This window comes from Sapajus apella, unplaced genomic scaffold (assembly GCF_009761245.1).
Source record: "Sapajus apella isolate SASKATOON/1434 unplaced genomic scaffold, GSC_monkey_1.0 scaffold38, whole genome shotgun sequence".
Classification (NCBI taxonomy): Eukaryota; Metazoa; Chordata; class Mammalia; order Primates; family Cebidae; genus Sapajus; species Sapajus apella.
The window spans coordinates 15,580,427-15,607,019 of record NW_022436978.1 but is presented as its reverse complement, the minus strand read 5'-3'; the positions used below and the strand labels follow the sequence as shown (position 1 = coordinate 15,607,019).

Genomic DNA, 26,593 nt, shown 5'->3' with positions numbered 1-26,593 from the left:
ACCATGCTAAGGATGTTGGTTGCCTTTGCTTTGTTACCAATCCGAGTACCCTACTGGTCCAACCCTTTAACCACAAAGATCATTAGATATTGATCTGTCAGACCAAGACAATGAGCTCAAGTGTTTCTTGGTTTTATACTCCTTGTTCTCATGTAATTCTCTGTACCCAGCTGCACACTTTTGACTCCCCCTAAACAGCTTAGTTAGAAGCCTTACCAATACCATAGGTAAAACAAAATTTGTGTATTATATGTATTTGTTTGCAGAAAGTGATTTATTTATAGAGAAACAGGAGGAGAAACAGCTCTCACACTGAGAATCCAGAAAGATGGAATCTAGGAAAGACAACTTCCACACTGAGTGGAAGAGAACCGAGAGAGATGGAGTTTAGGAGAGAAAAAGCAGCTTCTAAGTGAGTGTTCGTAGAAGGGGACCCAAACATGGAGCCACTCTGTGTTCTTGTAAAGTAAGCCAGAGCAAATAAAATCCTGAGATATTTACATCAAAGTGGATCACAAAGGTCTTCATCCTCCATCATCTCCATGTTGAGTAGGCTGAGGGGGTTGGGGTTCTGGTCTTGCTGTCTCAGGGGTGTAAGAGGCAGAAGAAAATTCCTGTAAGGAGACCCACACAGTTCAAACCATGTTGTTGGTCAACTGTTATTTCTGGGTAAAGTTTGGGAGTGTACTTTTCTACAACACAGTGCAGTGGTTGCAGGTTGTCTTTGGCAAAAGACTCATGTCTTTCTAGTTTTCTGTGAACTGGTATCTAGTTAAACTACAGCTTGAAATTCGTCTCAGATCCTTTCACGCACTCCTTGTACCTTGCTACTACAATTAACTCTGCCAACTTCAGCTTCTAGGGGTTCAGTGATTACCTGGTCTTGACCGGGTACAGGTAGCTCACATATGTAATCTCAGCACTTTGGGAGGCCAAGCAGGTGATCACCTGGAGGTCAGGGGTTCGAGACCAGCCTGGCCAACATAGTGAAACCCTGTCTCTACTAAAAATACAAAAAACCAATTACATGGGCATGGTGGCTGGAACCTGTAATCCCAGCTACTTGGGAGGCTGAGGAAGGAGAATTGCTCGACCTGGGAGATGGAGGTTGCACTGAGCCAAGATTGTGCCATTACACTACAGTGTGAGCAACAAGAGTGAAATTAAAAAACAACCCCACCCTCCTGCTGCCACAAACCAAAAAACAGTGATTACTAGTCTCTACTAACCTGGGATCCCATTTCAATTCATCTCCTCTTCCCAGTCAAGCAAAACTCTTGAAATAGTGTTAGCTTCATCAACTGATAACTCATGGGGAGAAGAGATTTTTGTCTTGTCTTGCTAGTAAGGGGCAGAGTGACTGGAATAGAACCAATCCAGTATCCTTGTCACTGTTAAGTCTTTAAGAATGTAAAAGATAATACATAACAATCCTTTACATTATTGCAGTAGCATTCTGGCTTTTTGATGACACTTGGCATCAACTAGTATCAAGTCCAACCTTACAAGAGTCAATGAAATAAAAAACCACCGAGATGGCATGCTGAAGGAAAATTGGGGTGTCCGTTGCTAATAGAACCCAACCTAAGCCACCCTCAAAATTTTCACAGGATTTTGATAATGCAGATCAAATCCTTTTATTTTTTCAGGGTGAAACTTCTAATTCCCAGGTTCCCCTCCTGGACTTTGCAGAATTGGAATCCTAGTCAATGGAATAAAAGGACTAAGAGCTATTCCTTTTATTATAAATTAGTTTTATCCTAAGGCATGTATTCCTTATGTAGGGTTAACAATAAACATTTCTGAGCTTGAGCACTCTCCAACATGTAGTTTAGACTTCCATAAAGAATGTGCAACCCAGATTCCTCACACGCACACTTTACAATAGGGTTTTGCTATGAGAATCTAATGCTGTTGCTGATCTGACAGAAGGTGGAGCTCAGGTAGCAATCCACGGCTGGAAAGTTGGAAACCACTGCTCTCAGGTCTACAAATCTTTTGACACAGCCTTATTCCACTTGTTGGGACCCTGTTTATTTCCTGAAATGTTTCACAAGAGCCTAGTATGAATTATTTAACTTAGCAATCTTACAAATGAACTTTGCATTTGCTTTTATAGTCTCAGCCCTACCTACAGCCATAAGCAATGGATTATTTGTACTGGCATGTAAAAGCCTCCAGGTCTCTTTGCCTTGAGGCAAGAACTTTAAGACTCAAATTTATCCTTTCCCATGATTATTTTTTTTTGTCTGATTCAACTGCCCATGGCAGCAGTTACTAACAAGGGGTCTGCTGTCTCCCTTTCATGAAACTGGTGATTAGCATTAGAGCATATCAACAAACTACCACTTTGTCTCACTACTCTTCAGTTTGTCTCAACCTGGTAAAATTCCAAATTTTCCTCAGGTCTTTTGCCTGTTAACACTCTTGGTAGTGTCAACTCACAAGCCATCATTTAGCGGATGCAGGAGGGGTTTGGTTAGGGAGAGAATGGTGGCAGATGTAGTTACTTCAGGAAAGGGTGCTGTTTCAGAACTATAAACTGCTATGCAGTACACAACAGCATAATAGTTCATGAGGGTCACATTTCAAGACCTCCAGTGGATGCCAAAACTTTTAGCACTGAACCCTGTATACATTGTAAGAGGTAACTGATCTGATAACCACGTAGCCTGAGTAATCAGCAAAGAGCATATACAGCTGACCTATCCCCCCCCACATCCCGCCAGAACAGCTATAAGCATACTATATTCCTTCATAAAGTATATACTACCACAATAAAACCAGGCCTCTCGGCCTTTAATTTATCCCTCAGTAACACAACCCTTTCTGGACCACATTCTAAAACTCGACTTTATATATTAATACTACAAATTCTTATTCCAAAACGGGTTGAGAACAATTTGAAATAATCCATCAGGCACACACTAAATTATTTTCATATGTTTATCAGAAACATGTTTAAGGATAGTTTAAGAATATTAATTTAGGGCTGGGTGTGGTGGCTCATGCCTGTAATCCCAGCACTTTGGGAGGCCAAGGCGGGTGGATCATGAGGTCAAGAGATCGAGACCATCCTGGTCAACATGGTGAAACCCCGTCTCTACTAAAACTACAAAAAATTAGCTGGGCATGGTGGCACGTGCCTGTAATCCCAGCTACTCAGGAGGCTGAGGCAGGAGAATTGCCTGAACCCAGGAGGTGGGGGTTACGGTGAGCCGAGATCGCGCCACTGCACTCCAGCCTGGGTAACAAGAGCGAAACTCCGTCTCAAAAAAAAAAAAAAAAAATTAATTTACTGAAAGTTGCAGACACTTAACAACATCCTACAAAGTAAATTTTACAAATTAAGACCTGCCAATACTGCCTATGCTCCATCAATGGTATTTTCCATCACACAGCTACCCAGATTAGAAGAATAATGACATCTTGATTAATGTAACTGTGAGCTAAGATCACCTAGGTTCAGACCATGTTGAGGCTGCCACCTCAACAGCTATTTGAATGAAGTTACCCTGTATCATTTCATTGCTAAAGATTACATGTGAAGTGCTTCTCAAAATACCTGGGACATACTAAATATCTAAATTAGATACAAGTCAGCAGACTAACACAAATAACCCACCTATAGCAATATCCCTACAATTGGTCGTGAAAATTACTTAAATGCAAACGAATACTAAGAACATGCATTTCAAGTACCCTCAAAGTTATTTACTGTAACTCCATCCCCAAATGCACATCACTCTATTATCTAGTTATACACTCTGAATTTTCCAGGAATATAGAAATTCATCTCCTCATCCCACACCTTCCAAATAGCAAAGATATATCTCAGCCCAAGGAACATAATGCCTTAGCAATTCAACTACAGAAAGTCTAATTATAATAGTTAGAACAAGAACACTTTGTAAACAGCTGCACCAGCATTTTTCATTTGCGTTTATTTAAACACAGTTCTCAAAACATTTGAGTGAAATTGGGCCTCCTTTGGTAAGCAAAGGACCTGAAAATAATATTTAAAAAATGAACAGGCAAAGTCTTCAGTTCATCCATGACACAGGTGTAGTGTTCCCTTCTCTCATCATGTACTTTGAAGCACCCAGTTTTTTTCATATAGTCTAAAAGCTAGAAGAACAAGAGTATATTTATGGTGGAATGTATTGTCATTTGCTGATAACTAGTTGAAATACTATCACCCCCTTGTAACAGCTTTAAGAAACAGCCTTTTAAGGCATACACTGTGTAACTCTTTGTATTTCCTGCTATACATATTACAGATTACATAAAAGCTGACAAATCCACATTTATATAAGCATTAAGCACTGGCTGTATTGTAGATTTTTAGTTCTAATCCTAGCAGTACAGAGTTACAAAGCATAATTTTTAACACTTAGTTGCAGGTATAAGTATGGTATGTTTCATGAACTGGAGGAAAACGGGCCATTTGTCTTTAAATTTACTACTGACAACTGAATAGTTCTGCTAAGCATTGATATGTTAGAAAGAAAAGTAAAAATCAAACTGTTTATTGTTGCTTTTTGCCATTTGGTAGCATTTTACACAGGCTTCAATCTTCAGAGTACCCTGGATTCAGTAGAAAAACCTTTTAAATGAAGTTTTGTAAATAGAAACTTCTCAGCAGTCAAAATTTAGACTGTAAAAAAATACATGCAAAACATACTTTTCTGAAAACACTTAACTTTGAACAAAGCACCGAACTACACAAATGCAGAATGAAAACAGCATTTCAACTCCACCAAAAGTAGTCATCATAAAAGGTGTAAAAGTCACCTAACTTCACTAGGCACTGTTCACTTTTTAAACAAGAGACAATAAAAAATATTGTCCACAAACAATATCCCAGCTCTAGGGCAGGTTTCAGAAAGTCTTCATGCTTTAATAGCGACCTGGGAAGAAAAGAATGAACATGTATAATATTAAGTGAATTAATTATCAAGCATACTTTAATGCTGATAACTTTAGAATATTCTGCCATTAACTAATTCCTATGTAGCAGCCAACCCCACCCTGTCTGCATATTTCCATCTAGGTATTACACTAGAAATGAGATAGCAATGAGATAACAGAAATTGCTGAGAAGTATATGGAATTTGAGAGCTAAAGGGCTAAGTAATTTCAAAATTTCACCTGATTCTGTGCTGCCCAAAATTTGTAAGGACTCTTGACAAACTACTAAATGGTGTAAATATATATTATTTACTATTTCAGTTAGAAACAACAGGAGTCTGTGAGCCTACTCTGGCTCAGGAGGCTGCCCAATTTTTCTTTCGGTTGTTTCCATTACTTTCTTGAACTCAAAAAACATTCAGGCTGTGTGGGGATATTTTAAGTATACATTAAACTACCTGACACCAATCCATTATCTGCAAAAGGGAAGTTACTTGGCATATTTTGTCAAAGCAAGCCATAGTATTACAATATAAACAATCACATTAAGATAAAAACTTACGAGGTGAGTATGATCGAGATCTGGAACGTGATCTGTATCCTCCACGGCTATAGTAAGGAGAAGGTGACCGTCTTCTACAAACAAATGGGAAGACTGTCCAAGTTTCCACAGATCACATTTAGACTAAACATATAAATTTATGACAACATGTATTGCCCCTCTATCAGTTCCCGAAAGAGGAAAGCTGCATGAACCTTCAAAGTCTGTTTAAGTCTTGAGAATGGAGCACATTATCAGGCCCAAATATCCAATAAGCACTCTTAATAACTTTCAGGTCAAATAATCCTCGCTATATTTTAATCTGGTTACCTTTTAAATTTTACGTATGTTAAGAGAGGTAAAAGAAAATTCCTGGCTGGGTGCAGTGGCTCATGCCTGTAATCCCAGCACTTTGGGAGGCCAAGGCAGGAGGATCACTTGAGGCCAAAATTTTTAGACCAGCCTGCGACATGGTGAAAACCTGTCTCTATAAAATACAAAAAAATTAGCCGGGCATGGTGGTACAAACCTATAATCCCAGCTACCCGGGGGGCAAAGACTGCAGTGAGCTGAATTGCTCCACTGTACTCCCGCCTAGGCAACAGAGTAACACCGTCTCCAAAACGATGGAAATGAGAGGAAAGTCCCATATCATTAAATAATTCCAACAATATCCTCATGAACACCCAAAACTAATTTCACGAGCACTTCAGGATTTAGTTTTGCATAAAAAAGCCTGGCTTGAATGTACCTGAGATGCTTACAAAAAGCAAAGAAAATGTAATACAAGAACATATCAAAAGTAATGACAAAAAAACTAGTTCTTATCAGTGACTACCCGTAACATCATTAACGTATAAAATGGTACCACTAATAACCTGCAAACTCAATTAATTTTTACAAATAGACAAAGACATTACAGTCATTTAGTTTCATTTAGAATATTTTCATGAGCTTCCAACAGTCTGATTTTGGGTATTTCACTTATAATTTACGAAATATATTAGTAGGCAAACATCTTTATGTGAAGCTTTCTACTGTTGTACAGATGCTAAGTCCTCTCCTGGAATACCTGTAAATCTGATCCCTGTCTTGAGCAGCTCTCCATCCTCCTCCTCCTCCGCCTCCTCCTCTGTGAAGACACAAGGACAACATGAATTCAGTTTTGTCAAATTATGTCATTCATTTGGTAAAATTAAGACTTTCATACAGCATGAATGAGATGCTCCTTGTATGTCAAGTGATTTGCCACCCTTTTTAGAAACTGGCATACAGCTCTCTCCGGTGACTGAAATGAGTAGTATTAGAACACAGAGAACATTCCTAAGTGCTATTTAAAAAAAAAAAACATCAAACAGGCCTGTCAAATTAATACCTTAAGTACCATTCAACAGAGTGATGCTTTAAAGAGAAAAAAAGGGTTTTCATGGGTGATAAAATGCTGAACAAGAACATACTTAAAAGCTCACTTTCAATGATCCACAACTGTTAACTTCTTAAACATTACCAAAAAATGTACAAAAAAAAGACATCTGTGTCTTAATACCATTATCAAGGTTATCAATGACAACTGTGCTCAGTACTAACTACACTATTTCACTTGTCAAATTACACATTTTGACAAGCAAGGGAGGACCTAAATTTCCCAACTTTACTTCATTTTTATCAAGTTGTTTTCAAAGATATCTTTAACAATGATTGGCATTTCCCTACCCAAACCTCTTAAGTATCAAATTTTTGGCAGTAACAAAAAGTCACTTACCCTTTTAATTAAAATGTCTTTAAAGTTATTTTCTGGGCTTTTAAAAGCCTCAGTTTTACCTGCCCCGTAAGTGTACAACCAATGCATCAGCCATACCAAGAAACTGCCTGAAAAGCGATGGCTTTCCAGAATGGCTTATGCAATTTGCTTTTATAAGCCATTGCAAATTTGTTTTTATAAAAATAAATAGGAGGTAATTATTTTTTTTTTTTTTTTTTTTTTTTTTTTTAAAAGACAGGGCCTTGCTCTAGTGGGAGTGTACCTGGCTCACTGCAGCCACAAACTCCCCAGCTTCCTGCCTCATTTTCTGTGGAAATGGGTCTCCCTATGCTGCCCAAACTGGTCTCAAATCCCTCAGTTCAAGTGATCCCCCTGCCTTAGCCTGTAATTTTGCTTTGTATTTTTGAGAGTGTCTTGATATATTGCCCAGAGTAGAATAGTGCTGCAATCTCAACTTACTGCAACCTCCACCTCCCAGGTTCAAGTGATTCTGGTAACTCAGTGTCCTGTGTAATGCCTGGCTAATTTTTTATTTCTGGTAGACAGGGTTCACTATGATGGCCAGGCTGGACCTCAGGCGATCTGCCCGGCTTGGCCTCTCCCCAAGTGCTGGGATTACAGGTGTGAGCCACCATGCCTGGCCTGTCACTCTAAGACAGCCAATTCACATAAAAGAAAACACGTGGCTGGGCGGATCACCTAAGGTTGGGAGTTCAAGACCAGCCTGACCAACATGGTGAAACCCCTGTATTAAAAAAAAGAAAGAAAGGAAAAAAACAAAACAAAGCAAAAAAAAAACCAACCCACATTATTTTATTAACATTCCAAGGGACTTAAATCCCATTTAAATTCTAGAATATTGGAACAGAAATCCAATTACACATGAATTTAAAGACACATCACTTTAAAATCTGGTTTAAGCTTCTGCTCTGCGTTTCTCAAAGTACTACAGCAAAGCCTTTACCAAAGGCTAAAACTTAAGCATAGTGCTAATCTGTACACTGTAGCTGAGATTCAGAAGATGACCTTCATAACTTACCTGTATGATCTGCTATAGTAGTCCCGATCATCATAGCCCCGATCATATCCTCTGTCATAGTAATCCCGACGGCGAGAGCTGCCACTATGAAGAAAAAAATACCAAGTGTCCCTTGTATTCTGGACATGACTTTTTGTATCTAGTAATGGGTCTTTTCTGACACATTAACTAGAAAATGAACATTATATCTGTTAAAATTCTCACCTATATTAAACAAGCACTGCCCTTTCCTTTGTTACAGTATATATAAATGTACTTTAAAAAAAATCTTTGGTTAAGGAAGCACAGATATCCTACCAGAGGTCAATTTGCACATCCCACATACTTCTACAAGGATAAGAAAAACAGTTATCACTTTGCTCTACTTAAGACAATTTAGTTTGGGCTTGGTGCCTCACGCCTGTAAATCCCAGCACTTTGGGAGGCCGAGGAGGGTGGATCGTGAGGTCAGAAGATCAAGACCATCCTAGCTAACACATGAGACCCTGTCTCTACTAAAAATACAACAAGTAGCCAGGAGAATTGTGTGCAACTAGGAGGCAGAGGTTGCAGTGAGCTGAGATCATGTCACCGCACTCCAGCCTGGGTAAAGAAGACTTTGTCAAGAAAGAAAAGAAATTTGGCCAGGTGCAGTGGCTCACGCCTGTAATCCCAGCACTTTGGGAGGCCAAGGCAGGTGGATCACCTGACGTCAGGAGATCGAGACCAGCCTGACCAACATGGAGAAACCCCGTCTCTACTAAAAATAAAGCTGCGTGTGGTGGCACCTGCCTGTAATCCCGGCTACTTGGGAGGCTGAGGCAGGACAATTGCTTGAACCCAGGAGGCAGAGTTGTGGTTAGTCAAGATTACACCATTGCACTCCAGCCTGGGCAACAAGAGGGAAACTGTTTCAAAGAAAATTTAAAAATGCACTTGACAAAGATTTATAGTTTTACCTGTAGTCCTGTAGTGGTTAAATTTCTATGAGAAAAATGCCCTAATGAGGAACATTTCATCAACTGACAGTCAAGGTTACGGCACAAACCTAAGTGCTGAATAAAGACTTTCCACTAATACAAGTGCTTCTTTGATCAGTTAACAACTGCCAATTATGTTTATTTTGAAAATAAACTTACTAGGTAGGTCTCCCCATGTAAATTCCTGGTGTTGGTGTATGTGGTCTTTTTGTTATAGAGAAATCAACTCTGATCCTACGCCCATCAAGCTCCATTCCATTGGCACGTTCTTTAGCCTTCAAAAGAGAAATAATAAATCGTCATATACATCCTCAACAAAACCACTAATTATCCTGTGGCTATGAGTAAGGTCCCACTGAACATTTCAGTTGGGTGCTTTATCTTAATGTTAGCCAGAACATAAGGTCTACGACTTACAAATGTGTTCTTCCTACACTAAATATTCATTTGTATAAGCTACTCATAAAAACTTTAAGTAATTATTGTACCTAACTACAATCCTGACAGTGCTTCCAGCTCCAAAGCAGTACACAGTTGGCAAGTTACAGCCTGTAGGTCGAATCTGACCAGCTGGCTGTCTCTGTATAACCCATAAGCTAAGAGTTTAAATAACTAGGGGGAAAAAACAGTATTTAACAACAAGTGAAAAAACGAATAAAATCCAAGTTCCAATGCTGACGAATAATCTTTTATTGGAATAGGGCCCCATTCATTCATCTGGCTGCTTTTGGGTTAAAACAGCAGAGTTAAATAGTTGTGACTGAGATTCAATGACTCAAACCTCAACATATTTATTATTTAATGCTTAAAAGTTTTCTTAGCCCTTCTCTGGAAGCCAAAAGCTAAGGCTGAAGTAAAGCCTTGTAAATAGTTAGGGTACTTATAGTTCCTTTTCCCAGAATATGTATTCAGTGTTAACCGCATACATTTAAAGAAACATTGTTTCACCTAAATAGAATCTATACTTCAAATTCCAAAAATCTTCTAGTTCAGATGTTCAAGCTAGTGTTTATGCCCCAGGCAGTTTTTGGCACTAGAAATAAAGATAAAAATTATGCTATTTTCTGAAAGCTGTGATCTATTGCAAAATTTAATTAGGAAATGGGAGAACTTAAGTGAATCCTACTTATACCTTTGGCATCTTAATTTTTCTTAAAATGAAGCTGTGTATCTTAAGTCTCTTTGAATCTCACAATTCCACAGTCACTAATTACAACTAGTTGCATTCAGCTTTTATTGCTCCAGTAGGTTACCCCTTTAAAAAGTTATACTTTTTAAAAATTCTAATTTCCATAAAAGCCTACCTACATTAAGTTATTTTACCTGGAGCTCAATTCCTAATCTCAACACTGACTATTAGAGGGCTTGTCAGTTTTTCCTCTTTCTTCTACTTGAAGGGTACTTGAGCTACCATCCTTTAAATGTGGTCTAGACTCACAGATCTTTACTCTTTCTACATTCTGCCTCAAGACCAATCAAAATCCAAACACGTCATCATTCACTTAGCAAAAAAGGAATAACATTTTCCTTCTGCATCATAACTTTATTTTGGCTATTTTTGACTCTAGAATGTAAACTCATTGTAAACACTATCTAGATATCCTGGCAAAATCGGGGTATAGCTGACCCCAGTAGTTGGCAACTAATGAAGCAGGTAATAGGACGAACTTTGCTATGTCATACGAACTTTTCTGTTATTTTGCATGTATCTGGGTCTCCACAAGAAATTGGAAAAAAAGTTCAAAGTATTACTGACTTCTTATCCTAGCAACTGGTCACTTGTATTTGGTATTAATAGAACTAGTGATTTACAAAGAACAGGTTGACTTTTACTTACTTCCTTGGCATCATCTACATTTTCAAAATATACAAAGGCAAATCCTCTTGAACGCCTAGACTGCTGGTCATATACAATAGACACATCGGCAATGGGACCATATTTAGAGAACACTTCTCTTAGATCTCTTTCTGTGGTATACAAGCTTAACCCAAATACTCCAAGACAACAGTTAGGATCAGGATTTGCCTAGAAATTAAAAAAAAAAAAAAAAGTGAATTTTAAACTTTGAAAACTTGTCATAAAATCAAAGTTCTCAACTGCCAAAAAGATAAGCATGTATCATTTTATTTTTTAGAAGCATAACACACGTTTTGTTCAGTACGTACATAAGGCTGAGGGGATGTGTACCAAACCATTTTACATGTCATAAACAGCTTGCAATCGCTGTAAGAAACAAGAGTCGGCCAGCTGCAGTGGCTCATGCTTGTAATCCCAACACTTGGGAGGCCAAGGCTGGTGGATTGCTTGAAGTTCAGAAGAGCATGAGACTAGCCTGGGCAACATAGTGAGACCCTATGTCTCTACGAAAATACAAAAAGTAGCTGGGTATGGTGACGCATCCCTGTAGCCTTAAGTACTCAGGAGGCTGAGATGGGCAGATAGCTTGAGCTTGGAAGGTAGGGGATGCAGTGAGCTGAGACTGCACCACTGCACTCCCACCTGGGCAAGAGACACCGACCCTGTCTCAAAATGGAAAAAAGATGAAAGAGGGAAGAATAGGAGTGAGCCGTATGTTGCTAACATCCCAGATGCTGTGATGAATTCACCTAAAGATTCCATTCATTTCACAAACCATTTACCAGGGGAAAATCCTACTTTAAAAACATTGGCTGGGCGCAGTGGCTCATACCTGTATTGGGAGGCTGAAATGGGTGGATCACAAGGTCAAGAAATGGAGACCATCCTGGCCAACATGGTGAAACCCCATCTCTACCAAAAATGCAAAAATAGCTGGGCGTGGTGGCAGATACCTGTAATCCCAGCTATTTGGGAAGCTAAGGCAGAAGAATTGCTTGAACCCAGGAGGCAGAGGTTGCAGTGAGCTGAAATTGTGCCACTGCACTCCAGCCTGGGCAACAGAGTGAGACGGAGTCTCAAAACAAGAGAAAGGAACATGAAAACATGAAGTCCCCCACACCCTTCACCTAAATCGCTTGGATTATACAATGAAATCACAATAAATACCATCTCATTTGAAACCTTTCATGAAATATAAAGAACGCCTTAACACCCAAAAGAAACTACCTTCAAATTAAATGAGAAAGTTAGGAGAACATCTAACTGGGTTTATGCAACCCAGAAAACGAGTAATGTTAGCATAGAACAGTATTTTAAAATAATGTGCTAATACTATAGTATAGTAATCTACAGTGGGGAGTTTTTTTTGGGTAGACTAAGGAGTTACACCATTGTGTCAATGTTATGCTTAAATGACAAGGAGCCCAAATGCAGACCCCCATCATGGAAGATTAACTTAAAATAACTTAAAAGATGCTCTCAAAACACTAAAAAGTCTCTTAGGATTTCACTTACACACTCACTGCTAAAGCTCTACTGTCAAAATCAGCTCTAACTTTGAGAAAAAGTAAATTTAGGCAGTCCATTGCTTCAAAACCAGTTTTTCATCTTACCCGATTCCCAACATGACGCCTGCGAGTAGACATGGGAGAATGACTGTGGCTGTGTCGTCTGCGATAATCTCGACTGTAAGACCTGCTACGAGATCGTCTATGGGAGCGGGAGCGAGACCGTGACCGGGTATAATGCCTTCGGGAACTTCTTCTGGACCTAGACCTGCAAGACAAAGACTTCAAGGTTACGACTCACCTGACAACAGATATTGTCTTAAGTTTATTACTCTGTTCTAAAGTTAAACTCCCAAAGCGGGAACAATCCAAGAATATGCTAACATGGTTACCAATTAATTAGGATCAATACTTTTTTCTCTATTTACAGTCATTTCAACTTTGCTAGGAAGCGTTCTAAAAACCACAACCTCTTCTCCAGCATTTCTTCCGATTAAAGATATGTAAGTTTACAAACTCATCTTTTGCAAATCAAAGCATACAGCATTTTACTAGCTTGGCTTGTGCCCATCTTTCCCCCTCAGAAGACCATTCTCTAACTTTCTTTCTCTCATTATGCCCACCACTAATTTAATACAGTAACAAAACCACAAGTATTCCCCAGCAGTTAAAAACAAAAACAAAATCAAGTTGCTCTTTGACTAACTAGAGTGACTCTAAGTTGTCATCTAAACCAGGACACATTTGAGAAGGGGTGCTGTTAATTATGCCTGACAAGAGGCATAAACTGATATCGTCCCAGGCAAACCAGGATGTATATATATGTATATATAGCCTACCACTGACCAACATAAAAAAAAAAAAAAAAAAAAAAAAACACCAAATACTTATTTATCAAGAATAGCAATTACTGAAAGCCAATGTTCTACAGTATATTTGCCATACTAATAAGCAGTTTACTTACATTCAGTAAATCCTCACAACAACCCTGAAGAACTGGTACTGTAATAATTATTTATTTGCCTTTTATAAAGAAGCTAAAGCTGAAAGGTTATGTAATCTGCCCAAAGCAGCAAAAATAGAGGACCCTGACTCCAAAAGCCCAGGCTCTTAACCACTTTTAGTCTTGTCTTCCAGAACTTAAGTTCACTTCTAGTACCAATATTTAAATAAGCCAACAAATAATCTAACACTCTCTACCTTCCTGGTTTACAAAGCACGCACCACTTTCAAAGCTAAGAGTAATGAGAAAATCTCAAGACAGTCTTTCTTACCTAGATTCAGATCGGGACCTGGACTTTGATCTGGAACGCCTGGAATCTTCCTTGGAGCGAGACCTTGCAGGGGTATGCCTTGCAGATTTCCCCGATCCGTGAGCACTTCCACTTCTGGAAGCAGAACGGGATTCCTACACGTAGATGTTAAAAGTTTAATTTGTACACTTTCTGGGCAACTTTAAAAACAAATAAGCTGCTGTGAGATAAATGGTGAGGGACAGCAATCCCCTTCCAAGATAAGAAAATATAGGTAAGGGCAGGAACTGAGTATACCTGGTGTTAATAGTTTCATTGCTCCAAACAACATAAGTCAATTAACTTGTCCTTTCTTCCACCTTTTTGGAGCAGGGATAAGGGTTATTTGACTCCACTTCCTTCAGAAAGGTGTGCCAAAGCAAAGCAGTTAAGGGAACTGCCCAAGGACTGTGTTTTCAGAATGTTACTCCGTAAAGACTAGGGTGAGACGGAACCTTATTAACTATGACACCTATACTTTATACCTATTTCAATCAAGTTGCAATCAATAAAACAAAACCCTATAAAATGTATAGAATTTACATAAAAAAATGCTTGATTTTAACCTTGATCTTTCAAATTATATTTATAATTCAGTGGTAAAAGAGATAAAGACAATGATCTCCGTTTCAAGTTCTAGAGAAAGGGAGAAACCTAGTGGAGAGCAAAGGCTAAACCCTGTAAAACCCTATTACATCTAAATATGGTAGGAGGCCCCCTAAAGAAACTGAAAGCAACCAGATGGAGCTACATACAACAGAATAGTTAACTACACACAAATAAGAGTAGAGAGGGTGTCAGAGAGATCCGCCATAGATTTCTTTAGCTAAATAACGATGAGCCAGGGCAAACTTATGAAAAACCAGAAATTAACCTAACTTTCCTAGTTACTTAAATACACATTAAAACCAGGGCAGCTAAATCAGGAGGTCCTAATCTAGGGCTGAGGAAGCAAGAGTAAAGAATTATATACAAAAGCCAAAATTCAGGTAAATATTGTATACTCGTAGCTTTCCCAATCGACACTGGGATTGGCTGGCAGGTTGGGGAAGAGGGGAATCTATAATGAAAAATGGCAAAGGAATGGCTAACCAGGTTAACCAGTTCATCAACGAGCTAAAGACACATAGTCAAGTTTATCAACAAAAGGGTATACTAAGTAATGAAACCAAAGAAAAGTTCTCCAAGGCACCAAAACATTAGATGAGGAAAGGGACAGAACCTACTCCTAGTCAGTCTGATAGCTAGGTAAAGTTATCAAGACAACCTTTAAGTTATCCAACTTAGACAAAATAAAAGTCAGGTGGGCCTTTCTACTTGAGAGAGCAGAAATGACAAGACTCTGCTCCAGACTCTGACAAAGGAAGCAGTATTACAATAAATCACTATAGGGCATGAATCAAAGGTGAAGCTTCCAGATAAAATTTAATCACAAGAGATTTCCTTATTTGGTATATTTTCAGAGTATTATGGACATTCTTGAAAGGGCAGAAGAGAGAGGGTTATTTTAAATTATTACAGCTCAAAGTACTTTGTAAGATAGTTCTGTGGTTTACAGCATAATGGAGAAAATTTGGATGACCCTTTGGTGCTCAGGGGCGGTCTCTAGGCCCCAGAGACTCCAGAAACTTTCAAATGACTTTAAAGCCGTTATAAAACATGGTGGAGTGACATGAAACCTGACAGCCTTTCCCCTCTAACTCCCTCCATGAGCAAACATCAAGAGATTAAAAGAAAAAAGACGGTACCCTTCTTTATTAGTGAGGACATCTGCCTTTAATATCAAGAAATGGTTAAAGGATGTAGTGATGCTCTGGGGACAATCCCTTGGGGTTCCCTATCAAATATCTGGAACGGGAACTTCCCTTCTCTCCATGGAAAAAGGAGGAAGTCTTGAAAATGAGGGTGTAGTTTCTACTATTTTTACCACAGGCAAAAACTAAGAAGATAGAAATGGGGAACTCTTAAGTTGCTAAATGCCTGTTTGATTCCAACACTAGAAAGATTATCCCAATGGAAATGAAACGATTTTCTCAGGAAGTGAAAGCAGAATATGGGTGCTTCACAGTAATGGTTAACAGAAACCAGTCAGCCCAGGAATCTGAGTATAATGGAAGAATGGGTCAAGTCAAGACCCTCTTCAAGCCCCTGGCTTTATTTTAACAGAAAAACCTTTATTGTAAGCTAAGCTGCTTTACCAGCCTGTCCACTGAGGGAAGAGATAGTACTCCTAGTCTAGAAAGTAAGACTTCATGACGTTTTCTCACTGAATCCTGGCAGATCACAGATCAAAGACATAATACTTGTGAAATCAAAGGAGTTTTCACTCAGCCTCCAAAACTAACGACTACGCAGCAGATACATTTTGTAAGCAATCATTTCTTAGGCCAGGAATAAGGGTAATACCAGAATGCAAAGGCTTCATTTTCTACACTGACACTTGTTTGGGCTAACACTTAAACGTCTCCATCTTCTTTCTTATCAGGGATATTTTTCTTCAAAAGTTAAGCCTTCTGAAGTTCTTTTGGCCATTTAACTGGATGGGAAATATATATGCAAGGGAATAAAGATTGTCTACAAGAAACAAGACCTAAATTCAGCACCCAAATCAAAAGCACAATGTTAACTTTAAACCTTAAGGCACAGACAAGGCCAATCTGTAAAACCAGTTGGGAAAGCCTCTAAATGTAAGGATGCTTCAAATTCCACTCTTACAGTTGACACAGTCAACACATTAAAACTATAGCGACAGAACTGGACACCACTGCCTCAAAGGGACCATGAACCTAAAATAGCATGAATCAAATAAAGCCAAAATTTCTCTGGGGGAAAATAAAATACTCAGGGAGTCAATCAAGCTCTTCAGACTGGATCTCAACGATATCCTAATACACAACCTGCAGGGAACACATCAAGTAAAAATACAACATGCGCTTAGCCTTCCAACAAAATAATCTACATCTCCCTATTCTGAGAACAGTAAGTTGAAAGAAGGAATAACCATCCAATCCCTATATTATTTCAAAAACTCGATGTAATGTATTAGATTTAAAACAGTGGCTCACAAACGCAGATGTGCAACTAAACCTCTATAGCATTTTCAAATACAGAACCCTCAACTGGAGTCTACTTTCAGGCGGTCTGGACTTGGGCACCTGCGTCTCTTAAAAACAAGTGTGTTTACGATAACTAGGTTAAGTCTGACTTACTTGACTCGGTCAACTTCAGAAGTTACAGGCTTCCTACAAATTTTATCCCTTGGCAAAAGTATCTTCCTGAAATGTTGTCATCTCCTTCCTTCCTTCAACTTAATGCAGTCTTCCCCGCACTGCCTGTTCCCAGAAAACAGAAGAAGCTTGCCTCCTCATCTTCCCTATGGCCCAAAGAGACACAGTAGGACCCACAGATGCTTTGGCCAGGGGGAAAACAAAAACGAATGGACCCAATGGTTCACTAGCAATGTTTTCTCACCTTAAGTCTATCCAGCTTGTGTCACATAATCAGATTCCAAATTGCTTTCTTTCCCTCAGTAGGCTGGGGGTTAAGAGGTCTTTTCCTCTTTTGCACCCAAAGCACCTGTCAAGTTTCTTAATAAAAGAATCCATGGGCTTCAATTAAAATGTAATATTCGTTCCCATCACTTTAACTAAGCTACCTCCCTGCTCTTTGAGTAATTTTGGAAAATAAAAGTAACAGTTATATTGTCATTGGTTTAACACAGCAAGAAATTTGGCAAAGCAACAAAGCAACGCAAAACCTTTCATAAATGAGAAAATTTTCTTCTGCTTTCAAAATACAGAAATAAATAGGCCTAAAAGCATCAGAAAATGGATTCTCCAAGAAATGCCACTAAATCACTTTCTTCAAGAGCATGAAGACCTGACAACTCTCAGAGACAGTTTATTTCAGGAAGAAATGCATGAGATAATACCCTTGGCATTCTCAATTGGGTAGAAAACTGCTGGCTGGCTACTACTGGGTATTATTTTGATATATGTGTACTTGTCTCACCCAGCTGACAGTAACATTACACCAACCACTTGACTCTTCTACTCAGCTAAAACAAAACACAGAAAAGGAAAAGACAGAGCTTTTAGGTTGAATTTCTCATTACGTGGTAGGGATGGGGAACCAGAATAAAGCTCCTTTGTAACCTGTACCTCTCACATCATTACAATAGCTAAATGTTGATAGCAGAAAAGGAGAAAAGGGAATGAAAGCCATCTGTCACTATTGCACTTTGAATTAGCTAACCTGTTCACTTGTGTGACCCACCTCTTGCAAGGTGAAGCGACTGTATTTTATCAATAACTCTAGTCATTCTGCTGGAATAGGCATTAAGTAGAAATAGAAATTGAAAAATCATCCCTGTGTATTTAGCAAATATGCATCTTAAAGTTAGGGCCCAAATGCTCTTTGAATTCCACTACTGCTATATGGGGGAAAAAAACTGACACTAATGACAAAGGGAAATATCTTACTCAATGCTTTGTTTGTTGGATTTTGGGGGTTTCGTTCTACAACCATCCTGGCGACATTCCTTTTGAAAACTGTTTTACAGGAAATATTTTACTACACATTGCTTAGTACTGAAGGAAAGGGGTCAGTGCAATTTAAGAGTCCAGGGAGGTGGCAAAGACGACCAGTTCCAACCCTGAAGGTATTCACTCGTGCCCCAGGAGCAGCAACATTAGACAGGTGAAAAGTTTATCTAGAGGACAACAAGAAGCCCATTGTTACCCATGCTGGAGAGCTCTTTGCTGCCGGGTGTTTGACTACAAAAGATTATTTTTTAAAAATTGCATTTCAATCATTTCACTAAGCAGTTAAAATCAGAATTACCTAATTTAAACGATTCCCCTGGAAGGCACTTCTTTACCCTGTATATATTTTCTATTAAACAAATAATGCATGCATGTTTAGCAAAATATACAGGGACACATAAACAGACTAGTAATTACTTAGCGTAGTGCTTTCTGATTCCAGATTACTTCTTATCTTAACTTCATTTTTATTTCTTTTCTTCATTCTTCCGTTTCAAATTCTGACTTCTTTCATCTTCCCCACTTCACACAAATTGCTCAATATTCTACAAGTGGGACTTCTGGTCTGATAATTAGCATGCATTCTTTCTTTTATTTTTTCAAATTTCAGCTTCACTTATTCCTGAGCTTCAAATACTCATTTATAAAACTTGTCAAATGACGACTTCCGCATTTTCCTTCTTCAACATTAACCTTAATAGAAAAAGAACAGGATGAAGAATATTTTAAAACTCCAGGATAAAATCCAGTGCCAAAACTGAAACTAGAAAAAAAAATCCCTTTGTTGATTTGGATTAAAAAAAAAAAAAAAAAGAAACTAGAATATGCAGCTCAAAAAACTGAAACTACAGTTTTCTGCTGGTTCTAGAATATATGGTAATCAATCTCATTTGTCTACTCCAAATAGATTTATCATGCTTAAGTTGACTGTGAAGTGAGCCAGTGAACATTTACTGTTCATTTAACATTTTAAGAACTATTACATTTCACACTTCTTAAATAGAAAATAGGGTAAGTGTCAAAAGCACACCTCTAGTCAAAAAGTGACATATTAATACCTAAGTGCAAGAAAGGAAAAGTACGGACAATTCATTTGTATGATGACAAAGGCTCAATTCATTTGTATGATGACAAAGGCTCGGGGTTGAAAGGATTTACGGTATTGTGACATGTCTAGATAGTATAAAGAAACGTATTTAACGTCACACATTTTTGTACTGTATTAGAGCTCTGTAGAAAGACAGTGTCAGGGAACCTGACAATTTGGAACTGTAGTGTTCAACCCACCCCTGGAAAAGCTGCTCTAGTGAGATTTTATAGTATGAGTCATAAAAAGACAAAATCAAGTCAACCACCTACAAAATATGCCAGTAGCTATGAAGAAAAGCAGAACAAACTTGAATCCAACAGTGGTATTTTCAAAGAATTTTGTTTTACATTTCCCCCTCAATGAAGAAAATATTAAGCCTTCTGGATGTCCAAAGGAGAAATTCTACTTTAAAAGGTGGCACTATTAAGAGAAATTTATAGCTCACTGCCTCAAGTAATTAAAAAGATCGAATTTAGCTGATCTGTTGTTGAACATGCTAAATACTGCCTCTATAAAACATTCTGGCTTTTTATTCTACATTTCACCTTAATAATATTTTTATTGTCAGTTATTTCCTCCAAAAAAAATATGTAAGGTTTTGTTAAAAAAAAGAAAGGAAAAAAAAAGCTCCAAGTCTTTATACCTGTCTGGGCATAAAGACAACCATCGCTAGCCTGGCAAGTGCTGTGAGTTTTTCCTAACACAAGCATAATTTCCAGTCTAGTTTTAAAGTCAATCGTCGTTTATTTAATCCAAAATACTTTAAATACCTTTTTATTTCAGGGAGTTACAGTCATTGGTTTTCTTTAAATGTCCATCACTAAAATGCAATGGGAAATGTTTTCTGGCAGCACAAATGTAATCGTGGAATCAGAATGCCCAAGCAGGTTTCCTTAGGGCCTTCTAAAAGTTGGATACAGACAGGGCACTTGGAAACAGAAGATACTGGAATAGAGGCCACACTTCTAGCTGTCACAGCTGTTTTCAATATGGAGACTCTCCTGCTGTTACCTTTTTACCCCTTCCCAACCTGCTTCCTTCTCTTACAGTCTTAGAACAAAACCACTACCAGATTAATATAAACACTACATTTATTTCAAGTCAGTTGCTAAGTTCAAGTGGCTACTTTATAAAATCAGAAGACAAGCTCTTGGGCTAATGTTATCACATACATTTAGTTGAGACCCTACTTAGAAATAAACAGAATCTTGTCCTAGCAACACAATTTTTGTTAAAATGATTCCAGGGGATACAACTGAAATCTATTTAACATTATACATGCATAAACTCATTAAGTCGACTGTCAAGGCAATATTTTAAAAATTGGGAGGGATGGGGCAAATAAAAACTCATTAATCCTGTTATGTTAAGGTCAATGCTCTCATCAATAACTACATTTTTTTTTCTGGCAGCCAAACTGTCTACCAGAAGGATGAATGGATAGAAAAATCTTTAAAGACTGGAGAATTGGGCTGGACAAGGTGGCTTACACCTGTAATCCCAGCACTTAGGGAGGATCACTTGAGGGTCAGGAGTTCAAGACCAACCTGGCCAAAATGGTGAGACCCCATCTAAAAAAAAAAAAAAACCAAAAAAACCAAAAACCAAAAACAACAACAACAAAAAAACAACACTGGAGAATAGTGCCTGGAACAAAACCGTCATCTGAAATTAGTCGTAGGCCCAAACTTATAAAAACACTCTTGCAAAAATAGCACAGACTCTTAAGTTTACAATCATAAAACATTCAGTACCTCCCAGCAAAAACTTATACAAAAAAAAAAATACAAGACTTTTTGACTTTTCAAGACTCCCTTTTAACCTAATTTCTAAACACAAAAATTAATAAAAGAAAAAAAAAGGGATCCTCATCCAAATTGTCATGTAACAATTCATGCTGATATACCATCAATCTCAAAGTAACCTCCAAAACCCAATTCAAAGCAAAGGTTTTCGGGAATGTCAAGACTGTAATTTGCTGTAGTGAAGAACTTGTTTGGCTTACATTTTAAAAACTATACTAAATGATTTCCATTATCTAATTTTACATATCCCACCCTCAATACTAACCTGGGTCAAAACACTTAAAATTCCTATGCATCAGTCACCATGCCTTTAACAATCACGTATGTAAAAACACTTTTGTTTATGTATCAACATAAAACAAAACGCTAAGGCTCAAGAAATATTCACAACTGTAACTATGCCTTTGTCCTGGGCAAAATAACTACGAAAGCATTAATATTTACCACCTAGGATTGGGATTTTATTGAAGAGAAAGAAGAAAAAAAGGCTGTGCAAGACAAATGCCATTAACACTCCCCCCACCACTTGAATTCCTCAACTTTTTGGCAAAACCCGTAGTACTTACCTTATAAAAATCACTTGTAATGTCAGCTTGAAAATGTCACGTTCTAGTTCCAGACAATATCCACAATATTAAAGCATTCTTGTTTAAAACCAAGAAAAACAATTTCAACCTGGTTTCAAGAGACTGATAGACCTAACTAGACTCATAATACAAAACAATTTCCTATTTGACAATTCAATCCCGTTTTAAAGGAATTTGGTGAGATGGCTACAATCTTTATTAAGAAGATTGAGAGATGTTTCAGTTTTGAAAATCAGAATTTAGATTTAGAAGCTAAAACCAAGGAATATAAAAAGACATCCCAAGATTTGGCAGAAGAAGAGGAAAAACTGCAGAATTTGAAAGGCAGTTTGATGGGTTGGTGTCCAGATGCTGCTATTTATCCCTAAAGATAATGTGCGACTATTCTTGCAAACAGTACTGGTTCTACAAAAATAACAGCCAGTATTCTATCAGAGTATTTGCTGGGTCAAAACATTTTCTTTAACCTGGTCCATACATCAGTGTCTCCTTAGTTTCTGTATTCCTCTAGTAAAGACTCATTTGCAGAATCTCATCACAATGTTGAGATTAGAACGTTACACCGAGTGCAATACCAACATACAAATATCACATACCCTATACACTGTGATTATAAGGCTCTAAAGATTACCCTGCACTTCTAAACTTGCTATCAGCTTTTTATCCAAATTCTTGACTTAACTGCTAGGAGTGCCTTTTTTTTTGCGAAGAAAAGGTGCTAGTCAACCCCTTAAAAAAATCAAGCAATTTTTTTTTGGGGGGGGGAGGGAAGAAAAGAGGCTTTAATCTGGAGATGAAAATGCCACCGATCTAAGTGGTTTGGCCAGATCCGGTTAAGCCTGCTAATTAGACCCCTACAGACTAATTTAGTGTAAACCTATTACCTTTGAGATGGAGGGGAAATAAATCCCACAGACTAACAAGGGATGAGGGACACAGTGAAACAGTTTTTAAGTGTCATTATATTCATCCAATAAATACTGAATTCTGTTAGTGATCAAATTGGCAATTTATCCCACACCCCCAACCTTAAAGGGGAGGGACACAACAATAAACTCCTACAGTTACTAGAAAAGGTGGGGCACAGAAGGGTGGGGATGTCTGGATTAGAGACACATAAATAATGGAGAATTCCGACTGATTTGAAGAGATTAGTGATTTATATTAAGCCAGTCCAGAAGCCTGGAGTTGAATAAAACTCATTTTTCTCGCTCCAGAGAAGCATTTACCCCACAGGCATGTCTAAGATTAAACTATTCCATCGAGCTTTAAGGTTTTCCTAGCATTGCTTTGGAATCCTAGACTTCCAAATTTGATTCAGGTGTATTCCAACCCTTAAAGTTTCCAATTGCAACACAAACACCAAACAAAACAATGTAAGTATTTCGCAACTTCAATGTTTAGAGACCTCGGCCAAAAAGCCAAGACTCTTATGTAAGAAAAACATCTCAATTTTAACACATTTAAGTTAACCTCCCTCTACAATTGAAAGATTGTGAACAAAACAATGTACTTTTACTAGTAGAAAAAAACCCACCAATCCGAAAATTTCTCTTGAGCCGAGTCTCAAACTGGAACTTAGTTCCTTCAATTGTTTCCGTTCTCGAGTAAAATATACTAATGAACTCTTCCGGCAATTTTCCATTCTCAAGCACACCATATGCAGCTTCTTCAAGTGTATTCACCTTAGAGTTCCCCTAGTCAGAAGCCAGTCATTTTGTATTTTCGAAGAGTACAAAGGTATCCAGCAACTGCTGTTTAATAACGAAAGACTTTAAAATCGCTTACTTTGCAGTCTAAACGCCAATGACTAGTTTTAACAGTTGATTCTACTGCCAACAAAGTCACTCTTAAATTTTGAGCCCAATTCCTACTTTCTCACCCATGAAAGGAGGAACTTAAAATCTAAACTCGTGAAACTGGAGTCAATCATCCTAAGGTAAAACATGAAAAACTAAAAACTCTATGCTCATCCGAATATGTAAAGACAAGGCTTGATTAGTTCACACCAAATCAATCAGTTTTGGCTCCAAACTGCTTACTCTCGCTTCATCACTAAGTGCCACGAGGTAAGTTTCTTTCTAAACTAAAGAATCATCTAAACTATTATTAATACAAACTTTTGCTAAGACATTTAATAGTCTTATTTACCTGATAAATCATACTCAGATCTTAAGGTGGCTCTACCAGTACGGGAAAACTTAGGTAACAAGTTAAACGAAACACAAAACACAAATTACTCCCGTAACAGCCTCAAAAAAAAAAAAAATTCTGTGGTGCTTTTTTATTACCTTCCTACTAAGAGATTCCTAATTCAGCAATCCTTATATCTTCGCGTCACTCAATGCTCCGCGAATCTAATACCCAGAACCCCACTGAGCAGCTACGTATGTCGTTTAAACCCTAGAACTGCCTTGTTCCGGCAATTCGACTCACCCTTACTGAACACCTTTAAGAGGTGGAAACTTAAAGGAAAGAAAATCGTACCCAACACACGCTGTGGTTCTAAGTATTAGAACGCCTCAAAACAAAGGAAATAACGGCGCCGTCAATTGTTGCCCGTCAATTTCTCCTTCACAATTCTGGGGAAAAGCGATGGCCACAAAATCATCTCAGCGACTTTGTGGTCTGCTCTAATAGCTTACTGACACGGATTTTTGCCTGGGAAGCCCCTTCGGTATTAGAAAAAAGCACTTCATTCATGCCAAACACAAAGCCCTCGCGTAATCCCCTCCACCTAACGGGCCCAGAACTTAGTCGATCTCGGATTAGTTTCCATCTTATGCCCCAAGGACATACGAGACTCCGTCCTTTCCGGGGAGGCAAAGACGACGGCCCTTCGTTAACCTCAACACTGGGCCAAAGTCCCCAAAGAATGCCGTCTGTCTCCTCCCACCCCACCACGCGGCCTCGCTAGGCGCGGCCCGCACCGGGTCGGGCCCAAGTAGCCGCGCGGCTCCTCCGCCATTTTGTGCCTCTGGCAGCGCGCCCAGCCCGCCAGTCCAAGATGGCTGCGGCGGACCTTCGCAGGAGAGCAACGGCGAAAGAAGATACCACTCCCCTCCCCCAACAACGCGGGACGCAGCGGCCATTTTCATCTTCCCCCGCTTATAACGGGAGAAACGGCCGTGCCGGGCAGAAGCCACGTAAACCCGCCGGTGGCCGCCCTCCTTCACGACCAAAGGCACTAAGGCACTATCCACAGGGCTTTTTTTGGTTAAGCGCTGCTCCCTTGCCTGCCCTCCCAGCTTCAGACTTCGCAGCCTAAAACGCCGCAGCCTCCCGGCCCAAGGCCGATGGGCCTAGAAAAAGACGGAAGGAGCTGGGACCACACAGCCGCCCCCTACACCCGCTCTACGTACCCGCTCGCCGTAGTTCTGCTCGCCGCTGTCGCTCATGACTCCTGGCTGTTGTCGCCGGTTGAGGTGCTTCAATCGAAGCTGCGAACCTCTCGCGCCTTCTTTAAGGAGGCTCTGCCGCAGCCCCGCACGACACGCCGGTCGCCCAGCCGCTCAGAGCAGAAACGCTCCGCACCGCCTCCGCACGGGCTCTAACTCTACCGGACGTGACGCGGCGCTCCTTAGCCAGGCTCCGCCCCCGCCCAGAAACGCGCGCTTTTTTGGCCTCGCCCCTCCTCGCTTTGCCTCTCCTCTCCAACAGCCTCGCGTCCCGCACCGGAAATGACGAAACCCCGCCCCTCTCAGGGCCCCACCCCCGTTCCCCGGCCTCTCTGAGGCGGGAAAGCTAGGCTGCCGGTTGGCCGCTGTGGTGGGCGCCGCGGGGCCACAGTGATGTCACCAGTCACACCTTAATCTCTTCTAGAACTTTCCAGGGAACCTGTCGAGGGAGCGGGGAGGGAGGAGATGCTCTCTGTTTCCCCCAGTCTCCATTCCTTTCTCCGCCTTATTAGTTTCTCGTTTTGTGCGTTTCCTTTGTTTGACAGGGAAGTGTTGGTACACTGGGTTCTTAGTTCATTTTGCTTTACTTGCAGATATTTCTTTCCTGAATACGTCTTCATTTAAAAAAGGTCAGATGTTGATACACAGGAATCAGACACAATCTCTCTTCTGAAGTTAGGAAATAATATACGAGAACCGTTAAACAGTTACAATGATTGTAAGTGCTAGAGGCATGTATAACTGCAGGGGCGTCACAAGGAGGGAAGCTTAATCCTGCCATTACGTGAGAGGATATAGTGAGAAGAGCCCAAGTCCGATACTTACTTTGTTTCCTTTTTTTTGAGATGGGGTCTTACTCTGTCGCCCAGGCTGGAGTGCAATGATGCGATCTCAACTCACTGCAATCTCCACCTCCTAGGTTCAAGTGATTGTCCTGCCTCAGCCTCCTGCGGAGCTGAATTACAGGTGCCTGCCACCATGCCTGGCTAATTTTTTGTATTGTTTATAGAGTTTTGCCATATTGGCCAGGCTGGTCTCGAACTCCTGGGCTCAAGCAATCCTCCCACCTCAGCCTCCCAAAGTGTTGGGATTATAGGTGTAAGCCACCGCCCCCGACCCCTGTGTCGGATACTTAATCCGTCTGCACTTCTCCTCATCCATTGAAAAGGTGGTACCTGGCCGGTGAGGCACTTTGGTACTCGTAAAGGGCCCTTTTTTGGTTTTCTTTTCTTTTCTTTCTTTTTTTTTTTTTTTTGAAGCAGGGTCTCTTGCTCTCTATCGTCCAGAATGGAGTGCAGT

At 39.5% G+C, this 26,593-nt stretch overlaps 1 protein-coding gene across 3 annotated transcripts; it reads right to left on the bottom strand.

Moving 5' to 3' along the window:
• Positions 1 to 3,925: 3,925 nt before the first annotated feature.
• TRA2B (transformer 2 beta homolog) lies at positions 3,926 to 25,552 on the bottom strand. 3 transcript variants are annotated; one of them, XM_032298352.1, is made up of 10 exons: positions 25,259 to 25,463; positions 18,832 to 19,107; positions 13,853 to 13,986; positions 12,684 to 12,846; positions 11,050 to 11,238; positions 9,372 to 9,487; positions 8,254 to 8,337; positions 6,525 to 6,584; positions 5,474 to 5,547; positions 4,514 to 4,910 (listed from the first exon to the last, which is right to left on the bottom strand). In XM_032298352.1, exons 4-10 carry the CDS (start codon positions 12,714 to 12,716, stop codon positions 4,900 to 4,902), a joined length of 567 nt encoding a protein of 188 aa, XP_032154243.1. In that variant the 5' UTR covers positions 12,717 to 12,846; positions 13,853 to 13,986; positions 18,832 to 19,107; positions 25,259 to 25,463; the 3' UTR covers positions 4,514 to 4,899. The 3 variants fall into 3 exon arrangements, with proteins under 3 accessions (XP_032154242.1, XP_032154243.1, XP_032154244.1); XM_032298351.1 differs by lacking the exon at positions 18,832 to 19,107 and having other exon boundaries at positions 3,926 to 4,910; positions 25,259 to 25,552; XM_032298353.1 differs by lacking the exons at positions 13,853 to 13,986; positions 18,832 to 19,107 and having other exon boundaries at positions 25,259 to 25,531.
• Between the last annotated feature and the right edge of the window lie 1,041 nt (positions 25,553 to 26,593).

Bases quoted from the DNA above. Each gene is read 5' to 3' on its own strand.
- TRA2B (XM_032298351.1), bottom strand. From the start codon at position 25,294: ATGAGCGACAGCGGCGAGCAGAACTACGGCGAGCGG. The intron at 9,488-11,049 runs GTAAGTAAAAGT...TCTCTTTTGAAG, and splicing joins ATGTAGATGATGCCAAGGAA to GCTAAAGAACGTGCCAATGG. The intron at 5,548-6,524 runs GTATTCCAGGAG...ATTTGTTTGTAG, and splicing joins GACAGGGATCAGATTTACAG to AAGACGGTCACCTTCTCCTT.